The sequence below is a fragment of the Nansenia antarctica genome (assembly GCF_963989245.1).
Source record: "Nansenia antarctica genome assembly, chromosome: 3".
Lineage (NCBI taxonomy): Eukaryota > Metazoa > Chordata > Actinopteri > Argentiniformes > Microstomatidae > Nansenia > Nansenia antarctica.
In genome coordinates this window covers 68,978,856-68,990,227 of record NC_137688.1, presented here as the reverse complement: position 1 = coordinate 68,990,227, position 11,372 = coordinate 68,978,856, and the positions used below count along the sequence as shown (strand labels likewise).

General features: G+C 46.9%; 1 protein-coding gene across 1 annotated transcript; it reads left to right on the top strand.

Moving 5' to 3' along the window:
• Positions 1 to 3,659: 3,659 nt before the first annotated feature.
• On the top strand, positions 3,660 to 9,434 carry LOC308154313 (broad substrate specificity ATP-binding cassette transporter ABCG2-like; the record flags this gene model as incomplete). The annotated part of the gene is given in 9 exon segments (XM_080527476.1): positions 3,660 to 3,824; positions 4,252 to 4,409; positions 7,159 to 7,310; positions 8,189 to 8,209; positions 8,212 to 8,289; positions 8,701 to 8,813; positions 8,816 to 8,956; positions 9,157 to 9,239; positions 9,341 to 9,434. Coding segments are annotated over 9 exon segments (1,005 nt in total), but the record flags the coding sequence as incomplete, so codon positions are not given.
• Between the last annotated feature and the right edge of the window lie 1,938 nt (positions 9,435 to 11,372).

Below are 11,372 nucleotides of genomic sequence, written 5' to 3'. Positions count from 1 at the left end.
ATTTTTATTACTTCATATATACTTTATTAATACTTTATTATTTCATTACAAATGATCGCGGGGAGACCTGATAAGCAATTGTCGCACATGTGCAGACACACACACACGCACATGCACGCCCCCGAGGGTCTAGGCCAATCAGAGGCCTAGAAGGAAGGATCACGATTGGCCAAGAACATACTGTGATGTGATTGGCTGAGGGCCGCTATAAAACCCTGTGCTGAGGAGGAGCTGAGTCTGTTCTTCTGTCTACCTCTCCCCACGTCGTGACTGTTTTGTGTGCCTGTAATCTGAGGACCCGATCTTTTTTGAATAAATACTCTTAAACTTTGGCCAGGAGTTTTTACCTCTTCTTTGATCACTGAAACAGGGAAAATATTCTACAGTATCTCAGCAGATTTGTACATAAAGAACCTTTCGCTTGATAACACCAGTCCTAACCATCATTTCAGAAGGTAGAAATACTAAAATTATACCATCAATCTAATGTCTGTGATTGATTTGATTGATTGATATTATGTGTTTGTATAATAAGTGTACTGTTGGTACATTGAGCCAGATTAACCTAACCCTAACCCTAACCCATTGCACTATTGATGACATACTACCTCAAATGAAGTTAGACAGAATGATATATTAAAGTAATACTTACATTAGGGCTCACAGTTAGTACATGTCTGATTGGTAGACAAAACTTCATGTTTGACGGTCCTGCATGTAAACAACCTGTCAAAGCAGAAGGAAATGTCATAACTATAGATAACTATAGGCCTAATATTTGTTCTGAATCTTTTCTTTCCCTGTTTACACACTATGAGGGCACACAGTGTTAGTCACACTGTATATAAGTGCAAAACATGGTCGCTTACTCCTAAGATTCAACTGAAGATGAAATCATGAATGTAATCTTAGAACAACAGTAAATAATTCACAATGACTTAACAGTTCAGTCTGACAGTCTGACGGTGAACAGGTGTCAACATATGATGTCATTGGAATGTGATTATGACATTGTTCATCATCACCATGGCTCTAATCGGAGCGCACACTGGGTTCAACATCATAAAGGGACCAAGTAATTTGATTGGACAAGAGGCTTTCCATGAGCGCTGATCAGATTCCAGATAATAATAATAATAATAATAATAATAATAATAATAATGCTAGGATAAGATATAATCACAATAATACTGTTGTAGATACATTCAATTGCCCACACAAATGCCCATTGATTTTATCGGAGCAATCTAATTCACCAATCACATTTCATTAACCAACGTTATTGCACCAGAGAGCGTGTGCTAATTATAACTGGGTCTCATGCTAAATGTTGAAATAATGACAGAATGAAATATATATATACATATACAAACCATATACAAATATATATATGTATATATATATATATATTATACACAATTCAAACAAAACAAGAAACACTTATCTTATAGGACATTACCTTGATTATCATCATACTAGCATGACCAGCCCAGCGTCTCAAGCCGCTTAGGCTTATAATCAACAGGCGTGTCTGTGAAGTGTCGCCTAGGCTATTTCAATATTGCAGAATTCAATGGGGGACTCAATCAAATTGATGGTATACTCGTCATTTGACAATTTGTTTTTGAACAACGCTGAAATTATAAGACTGACTGTGTCCTCCTAAATTGCTTTGAAATTACAGAGCTTAACTGAAACAAAATATGTGTAAGGCATTCTATCTTTTTGTAACCAATTTTATTTTATTTTATTTTATCATTTTGCTGTACCCATTTAAACGAAGGTGAACGAAATGACACTAGAAAACCATCTAAAATGGTTGGGGTTTGGGTCAATTTAGCCTATAAATTCTACCCCTTTCTATGTCACACAATTGTGTCCGTTCGTATGTCACACGCTTTTATCTCCGACGCCACTGGGACAGTTTTTACCAAACTTGGGTGAATGATGCATATGGCCAGATACTACATTTACAAAATGACACTGATAGGGCCAGTGTGTGTGTGTGTGTGTGTGTGTGTGTGTGTGTGTGTGTGTGTGTGTGTGTGTGTGTGTGTGTGTGTGTGTGTGTGTGTGTGTGTGTGTGTGTGTGTGTGTGTGTGTGTGTGTGTGCGTGTGTGAGTGTGTGTGTGTGTGTGTGTGTGTGTGTGTGTGTGTGTGTGTGTGTGTGTGTGTGTGTGCGTGTGTGTGTGTGTGTGTGTGTGTGTGTGTGTGTGTCTGTGTGTGGCGTAAGAAGCGAGACGGACAATGAATACAATAACCACTACGTCCGTTAACGTTTCATGTTTGAGTAACTGTGACTTATTCACAGAACACGACAACATCTTTACTGTCGGTCTACACTTGTTTATGTATAATATGATTTGTTCGATATTTCATTTGGCCTTCTTAACTCCACTAAGCTGCATCTTAGTAACATTGGTTGACTACTGACTTTGACTAAATTATTGTCAAAGTTGTTGCTAGAAACATAAGGGTATCTTAGGATTTTGATGTACATTTAAACATTAACATTAACAGGTCTCGTCACAGCCTCGTTACATACGTTTGCCATTACTAGGCTTTTAAATAGCCAGGCCGCCACTGGCTTATACAATATGTTGTTTATATGATTGATTGGTTGATTATAAGCTTGTTATCTGCCAAGAAAATTTAAGAGCTCTTACCTGAACGTCTGTGAAATCAAATGTAGGTTTCAACGCGTTGAATAAACTCTCTGAACGTGTCCGATCAACTCAAATGTAGATTCGTGTGTGTTACTCTCTGTTTCAGCTGTGAGATCTAGAACCTTGGTATCCACCGTCAGTTTATGCCGTCATAAGCGATCATGTCGTCTATAAGACGCATGTCAATGTAGGCTACTTCAGATCGCGATTATGAATTATATGGGTGTTTTTTCAATCAATCACGTTTCAATCACGTGACATCATTGGGGTCAGGGCAGGGTTTCCCATAATTAATATTTAAATTATTTGTAACCCATCTCACCACAAATAAATAACGAATAAACCCAATACGTGAAACGTGAATTCTAATATGATTCATTCATATCGTTAGCATACCCCCCCATATATGATCTATTATGTTATGATGTACTGAATTCAGAACCATTTCTGATACTGTCAGTGCAGGGGCTATAGGCACTTGCTTTTGAGCATTAGGCTTTATTATTAACTAACTATAGGACTACTTATAAGTGATCTTTTGGGGCTTAGATTTGGGCTTGGTCTATCAGTTCATTGCATTTCCCTCATACTATTTTTTGGTTCTTAATGTGAAGATTAGATCATAAACGCATGTTATTGATAAAAAAACTTTTAAAAAAATTAAATCCAAGGGTTCTTACTTTTCCCACCAGCATTGTGAATGTTCAATGGGTGTGTTCAGTAGAGACAATATCATTGCTTGTGTGTTATTAGCTTAGGCACCTTGTGTTTGTCTATACTTGTCTGAGATGAAGATCAGATCACATTTTATGACCAATTAATGCAGAAAACCAGGTCAGTCCAAAGGGTTCACAAACTTCACATACCTTTTCTTGCCACAGTGTGTGTGTGTGTGTGTGTGTGTGTGTGTGTGTGTGTGTGTGTGCGTGTGTGTCTGTGTGTGTGTATGTCTGTGTGTGTGTGTGTGTGTGTGTGTGTGTACACCTGACTGTGTGTCCCCCCCTGTGTGACGTCGTCATGGGAACCCTGACTGTGAGGGAGAACTTCCGCTTCTCCGCGGCCCTGCGCCTCCCAGCCTCCATCTCCCAGAAGGCCAAGGAGGAGAAGGTCACCCGCCTCATCACTGAGCTGGGCCTCACCAAAGTAGCTGACTCCAAGGTGGGGGGGGGGGGGGGGGGGGGGGTGTGTGTAGGGTGTGTGTGTGTGTGTGTGTATGACCTATGTGTGTGTGTGTGTGTGTGGGGGGGTGTGTGTGTGTGTGTATGACCTGTGTGTGTGTGTGTGGGGGGTGTGTGACCTGTGTGTGTGTGTGTATCTGTGTGTATGACCTGTGTGTGTGTGTGTGTATGACCTGTGTTTGTGTGTGTGTGTGTGTGTGTGACCTGTGTGTGTGACCTGTGTGTGTGTATGACCTGTGTGTGTGTGTGTGTATGACCTGTGTGTGTGTGTGTGTGTGTGTGTGTATGACCTGTGTGTGTGTGTGTGTGTGTGTATGACCTGTGTGTGTGTGTGTGTATGACCTGTGTGCGTGTGTGTGTGTGTGTGTGTGTGTGTGTGTGTGTGTGTGTATGACCTGTGTGTGCAGGTGGGCACCATGATGATCCGGGGCATCTCGGGGGGCGAGAGGAAGCGGACCAACATGGGCATGGAGCTGATCATGGACCCCGCGGTGCTGTTCCTGGACGAGCCCACCACCGGCCTGGACGCCAGCACCGCCAACTCTGTCCTGCTGCTGCTCAAGAGGTAACCTGGGTAACGGAGTCCTCTAGGACAGCACAGCCACCTGGGTAATGTAGTCTTCCAGCAGCACAGACACATTTCTTTATTTAACCAGGAGAAGTCTCCTTGAGATTCAAAGTAAGGCAGCAGGGCTGCAGACATGAAAACAACATTTAGAATGAAAATAAAATTAAATTACAGAATCATAAAATATAACAAATATTCATCAATATTTGTTACAAGTCATCGACATCAGGGATCAGCCACTTGGGTAATGTAGTCCTCTAGCGGCACAGCCTCCTGGGTAACGTAGTCCTCTAAAGGCACAGCCTCATGGGTAATGTAGTCCTCTAGCAGCACAGCCTCATGGGTAACATAGTCCTCTAGCAGCACAGCCTCATGGGTAATGTAGTCCTATAGCAGCACAGCCTCATGGGTAACGTAGTCCTCTAGCAGCACAGCCTCCTGGGTAACGTAGTCCTCTAGCAGCACAGCCTCCTGGTTAATGTAGTCCTCTAGCGGCACAGCCTCCTTGGTAACGTAGTCCTCTAGCGGCACAACCTCCTGGGTAACGTAGTCCTCTAGCAGCACAGCCTCATGGGTAATGTAGTCTTCTAGCAGCACAGCCTCATGGGTAACGTAGTCCTCTAGCAGCACAGCCTCATGGGTAACGTAGTCCTCTAGCAGCACAGCCTCCTGGGTGACGTAGTCCTCTAGGACAGCACAGCCTCCTGCAGTGGTGTAGTCTAGTTTTTTCTAGTGGGTATACTGTGATTTTGCCCTTCCAGTCAGAGCGACACCTGTCCCGTAGCGACACCCCATAAGCACCACCACACTCACTTATGCATACAGTATGCATCTACACCGGTGTTTGCTGCCTTGGGGGGGGTTGGCGTGGCATGGACTGTACTTGTACATCAAGCTGCCTCACGCTACAGAACAGCCGTTAGGGCTACTTATGTGGTCTTGACTACATGTCCACTTTCTCACCTGGTTCTTGCTGTCTCTCTGGTGTGCCGACACCATCCTGCTCTCTCTCATTCTCTCCCTCTCTATCCTCCTCTCTTCCTCTTTTGCTGTCAACCAAAAGGCAAATATAACAACCAGAGTATTTATAATTTAATAAGAGGTATACATTGAATTCACATCAAATCATAACATCATTCTAATTGAATATTGGGTTGCTGTGGGCAATAGAGTCAGATACTGTCTTTACTTACTCTCTCACCTGTAAGAAAATCGTATGTCCAACTACAAAAAACAGACATTTCCAATGAGTGAGGGTTTGTTCCAATGCTTCAATCCACTGTCCATGTACTGTAAATATACCATTATGGTATTACCATAAAGCCCAATTCTAGCAGAATAAGAAAGATTGTATATCTAAAATAATAAAGTGCCTCCAGTTAGCTCTTTAGCTGGCAAGTGTGCAGTAGACTAGCTCATCTAATCACCTCTGAGCTAGCTAGCTTGCTAGTTCTTTGACACTATTTACACTATGAAACTATAGTCAGACACTTTCTAGTCACAATAATAACGACTAATTTGAACCAACTTTCTCTGTCAGAACACAGTAATTATATTTGCTAACGTTTCAACTTGCTTACTTTCTTCTGCAGAGCTTTCACCCTGCAAAAACTCTCTCGCATCGCATGCGCACACAAAACCAAACCAAACCATTCTCCAGCGCGGCACGAAGCGAAGTGTGTAGGTCTGGCCCGCCCACCCCAAGGCAACTGTAGGGGAAATACTGAGACTAGCATTCTGAACGACTGGTTATGCGATAACAAACATGTCAGAAAGTTCGAAGTAAGTGCTTCGTAACACAGACGGGGTGAATTTTATGAATAAAAGTGTGAAAGTTCTGTCACAAAACGCTGTTACGTATCCTCGCGCATTTTTTAGTGGGTATACGCAAATCCGTGGCCTTTCCTAGTGGGTATACGGCGTAGTCCTGCGTATCACGTAGACTACACCACTGGCCTCCTGGGTAACGTAGTCCTCTAGGACAGCACAGCCTCATGGGTAATGTAGTCCTCTAGGACAGCACAGCCTCATGGGTAATGTAGTCCTCTAGTAGCACAGCCTCGTGGGTAATGTAGTCCTCTAGCAGCACAGCCTCGTGGGTAATGTAATCCTCTAGCAGCCCAGCCTCATGGGTAATGTTGTCCTCTAGCAGCACAGCCTCATGGGTAATGTAGTCCTCTAGCAGCACAGCCTCATGGGTAATGTAGTCCTCTAGCAGCACAGCCTCATGGGTAATGTAGTCCTCTAGCAGCACAGCCTCATGGGTAACGTAAGAGGTTGAATCTTCCTCGTGTACTCCTCTTCTAGCACGGTTCTACATCCTGACTGCCTGTCTCTCCCCTCCTCCACCCCCGCACCCCCCCACCTCCCCCACATCCACCCCCCAACCTCCCCACATCCACCCCCCACCCCCCCACCTCCCCCACATCCACCCCCCCACCTCCCCCACATCCACCCCCCCACCTCCCCCACATCCACCCCCCCCACCTCCCCCACATCCACCCCCCCACATCCACCCCCCACCCCCCCACCTCCCCCACATCCACCCCCCCACCTCCCCCACATCCACCCCCCACCCCCCCACCTCCCCCACATCCACCCCCCCACCTCCCCCACATCCACCCCCCCACCTCCCCCACATCCACCCCCCCCACCTCCCCCACATCCACCCCCCACCCCCCTCCCCCACATCCACCCCCCCCACCCCCCTCCCCCACATCCCCCCCCCCTCCTCCCCCCCCCCCAGGATGGGTAACCACGGCCATACCATCATCCTGTCCATCCACCAGCCCCGCTACTCCATCTACCGCCTGTTTGACAGCCTGACTCTGCTGGTGGGGGGGAGGCAGGTGTACCATGGCCCGGCCCAGAGCGCCCTGGACTACTTCTCTGACATCGGTGTGTGTGGGTGGGGGGGGTGGGTGGGTGGGTGGGTGGGGGGGGGGGGGGGGTGTGGGGTGGGGTGGGGGGGTGGGTGGGGGGGTGTGTGTGTGGGGGGGGGGGGGTGTGTGGGGGGGGGGGGGGTGTGGGTGTGTGTGTGTGTCTGTGGGGGGGTGGGTGTGTGGGTGTGGGGGTGTGTGGGGGTGTGTGGGCGTGTGTGGGTGTGTGGGCGTGTGTGGATGTGTGTGTGGGCGTGGGTGTGTGTGTGTGTGTGTGTGGCCGTGGGTGTGTGTGTGTGTGTGTGTGTGTGGGCGTGTGTGGGTGTGTGTGTGGGTGTGGGCGTGTGTGTGTGTGTGTGTGTGTGGGTGTGTGTGTGTGGGTGGGCGTGTGTGGGTGTGTGTGTGGGCGTGTGTGGGTGTGTGTGTGTGTGTGTGGGAGGGGGGGCTTGTGTGTGTGGTTGTGTGTGTGGCCGTGTGTGTGTGTGTGTGTGTGCGTTGCCATGACATTTAAGGCACCGTAGCGGTTTCACCAGTACAGGTGCGATTGTGAACTTTTAGACTTTCCACTGAATGATATATTTAGTCATATATAATCATATACATATATATATACATATATACATACAGTGGGGGAAATAAGTATTGAACACATCAACATGTTGTCCAGGAAATGTATTTCCAATGAGCCTATTCAAGTGGAATTTGCACCAGACACAATATCTAAACATTAAGTTATGTGTAATAAAGGTACATGTGGGACGAAACAGGAAAAAAAGTATTGATTGAAGTATATCAATACTTATTTTACTTATTTCCCCCTCTGTATACATATATATATAATGTATTAATATGACATTCTAAAGCTGAATGTCATCCCATTCCAACTCCATTTCCCAGGGTACACCTGTGAGCCTCACAACACCCAGCTGACTTCTTCCTGGAAGTCATCAACGGGGACTCCACCGCCGTGGCGCTCAACAAGCTGGACGAGGCGGACGGTGAGCCGTGATTGGACGACGACGACGACGGCGAGCGTCTGTCCAGCCAATGGGATCTCTCCTCATACCTTCACCCAACCCTCCTGTACGTAGTCATAGCAACACTGTGTCTCCTCTCCTCCCCCCTCCTCCACTTTTCCCTCCTCCCCCTTTCCTTTCCCTCCCCTCCATCTCCCTCCTATCCACCTCCCCCTCCATCTCCCTCCTATCCACCTCCCCCTCCACCTCCCCCCTCCCTCCCTCCTATCCACCTCCCCCTCCACCTCCCCCCTCCCTCCCTCCCTCCTCTCCACCTCCTCCCCCTTTCCCTCCCCCCTTTTCCCTCCTCCCCCTTTACCTCCTCTCACCCCCACCCACCCCTCTCTCCCCACCTCCCTCCCCCTCCCCCCCCAACTCCCCCCCTCCCTCCAGACCCAGAGGCGGTGAGCAGCTCCAAGCAGAGCATCGAGGAGCGTCTGGTCCAGGAGTACCAGAGCTGCCAGTACTACCGGGAGACCAAGGCCCAGCTGGAGCGCATCGTCCTGGGCAGGGGGGCCGGCGCGGGACCCCCCCCCGGAGCTCTGCCAGGACCATCACGTACCACACCTCCTTCTCCACGCAGTTCAGATGGGTCCTGAAGAGGACCTTCCGCAACCTGGCGCTCAACCCCCAGACCTCCTTCGCTCAGGTGGGGGGGGGGGGGGGGGAGGGAGGGGGGGGGGGGGAGGGAGGGAGTGTGTGTGTGTGTGTTTGTGTGGGAGGGAGTGTGTGTGTGTGGGTGGAGGGGGGGGAGTGTTTGTGTGTGTGTGGAGGGGGGTATGGTGATGATGGTGATGATGATGATGAAGATGATGATGATGATGATGATGTTGATGATGATGTCATCAGGTAGGAGTGACCATCTTCTTGGCGCTCATCGCTGGGGTCATCTTCTTCGATGTGAAGAACGACCAGAGTGGCATGCAGAACAGGTGTGTGTGTGTGTGTGTGTGTGTGTGTGTGTGTGTGTGTGTGTGTGTGCGTGTGCGTGTGCGTGTGCGTGTGCGTGTGTGTGTGTGTGTGTGTGTGTCAGGATGGGTTCTCTGTTCTTCATCACCACCAACCAGTGCTTCAGCTCCCTGTCTGCTGCCGAGCTCTTCATCACGGAGAGGAAACTGTTCATGTGAGTACACACACACACACACACACACACACACAACACACACACACACACACACACAACCCTAACCCAGAAATCAAACAGGCCCAAACCCCTAAAATATTTAAAACTAAGATGAAAACCTTCATGTTCTGCAACTGTTATGATTAAACTCTAACACTTCTATCTATATATTTTTATTCATTGTCTATTATATTGTTAAATGTTAAATATCTATTTATTTCATATATATACACTACCAGGGCTGGACTGGGACAAAAATGAGGCCCTGCCATGTGGCTCAGACCGGCCCAACACAATCGGTCCGACACCACCGATCAACATGCTGGCAGTCTGAAAGACTAATAATCTAAAAATCTATCGACCTAATCTAAAAAGTGATCTAGCATGGAAGGCTCAGGACAGGCAAAGTAATTGAAGTCCTGAACGTGGCACTCTGTTTCCTCTGTTTCATCTTTTTCTCTCTCCTTTTCCTCTCTTTCCCTGACACTCTGCTTTTCTGGGGAGGGCAGCAGCAGCTCAACCTGGTTCAACAAGACATGGACAGAGAAGTAAACTAACTGGTTGTCAAAATCAGCAAAGTTCTCATTTACATGTACACACAGGCTGCATGATTGCATTATGTTACACCAGAAGCCCAGTCATTTCAAATGGAAGGTTGCAAGACAACATTATTGGGTTGCAGACTGCATGAGTTTTATTTCTCCATGCAATAAAAAGCATTCATTAGTTCTGAACTAGGCTAGTGTAGATTTTTTTTATATATCTTTTTTTCCAAATAAAAAGTATTATTAACACCCATTGTTGGTATTGCATTTATGTCAGTGACAGTGATACCTCAACTTGCTAGCTAGCAACAAAATGCAGAACACCCCCATCTAACGTTAGCTATAGAGTCCGACCGGCCCAAAACTAGCGCGGCCCATCTGCCAGCGGGCAGAAAGATTGTATGGCCAGTCCAGCGGTGTACACTACCGTTCAAAAGTTTGGGGTCACCCAGACAATTTCATGTTTTCCATGAAAACTCACACTTTTATTAATCAAATGAGTTGCAAAATGAATAGAAAATATAGTCAAGACATTGACATGGTTAGAAATAATGATTTTTATTTGAAATAATAATTTTGTCTTTCAAACTTTGCTTTCGTCAAAGAATGCTCCCCTTGCAGCAAATTACAGCATTGCAGACCTTTGGCATTCTAGCTGTTAATTTGTTGAGGTAATCTGAAGAAATTTCACCCCACGCTTCCTGAAGCACCTACCACAAGTTGGATTGGCTTGATGGGCACTTCTTGCGTACCATACGGTCAAGCTGCTCCCACAACAGCTCAATGGGGTTGAGATCTGGTGACTCCGCTGGCCACTCCATTACAGACAGAATACTAGCTGCCGGCTTCTTCCCTAAATAGTTCTCAAGCGCTGTCCACAGGGTGTGGCATGGCGTTGCAAAAATGAGTGATAGCCTTCCTTATTCAAAATCCCTTTTACCTTGTACAAATCTCCCACATTACCAGCACCAAAGCAGCCCCAGACCATCACGTTACCTCCACCATGCTTGACAGATGGCGTCAGGCATTCCAGCATCTTTTCACTTGTTTTGCGTCTCATAAATGTTCTTCTGTGTGATCCAAACACTTCAAACTTCGATTTGTCTGTCCAAAACACTTTTTTCCAATCTTCCTCTGTCCAATGTCTGTGTTCTTTTGCCCATATTGGCCAGTCTCAGATATGGCTTTTTCTTTGCCACTCTGCCTAGAAGGCCAGCATCCCGGAGTCGCCTCTTCATTGTAGACGTTGACACTGGCGTTTTGCGGGTACCATTTAATGAAGCTGCCAGTTCAGGACCTGTGAGGCGTCTATTTCTCAAACTAGAGACTCTAATGTACTTGTCTTCTTGCTCAGTTGTGCACCGGGGCCTCCCACTTCTCTTTCTACTCTGGTCAGA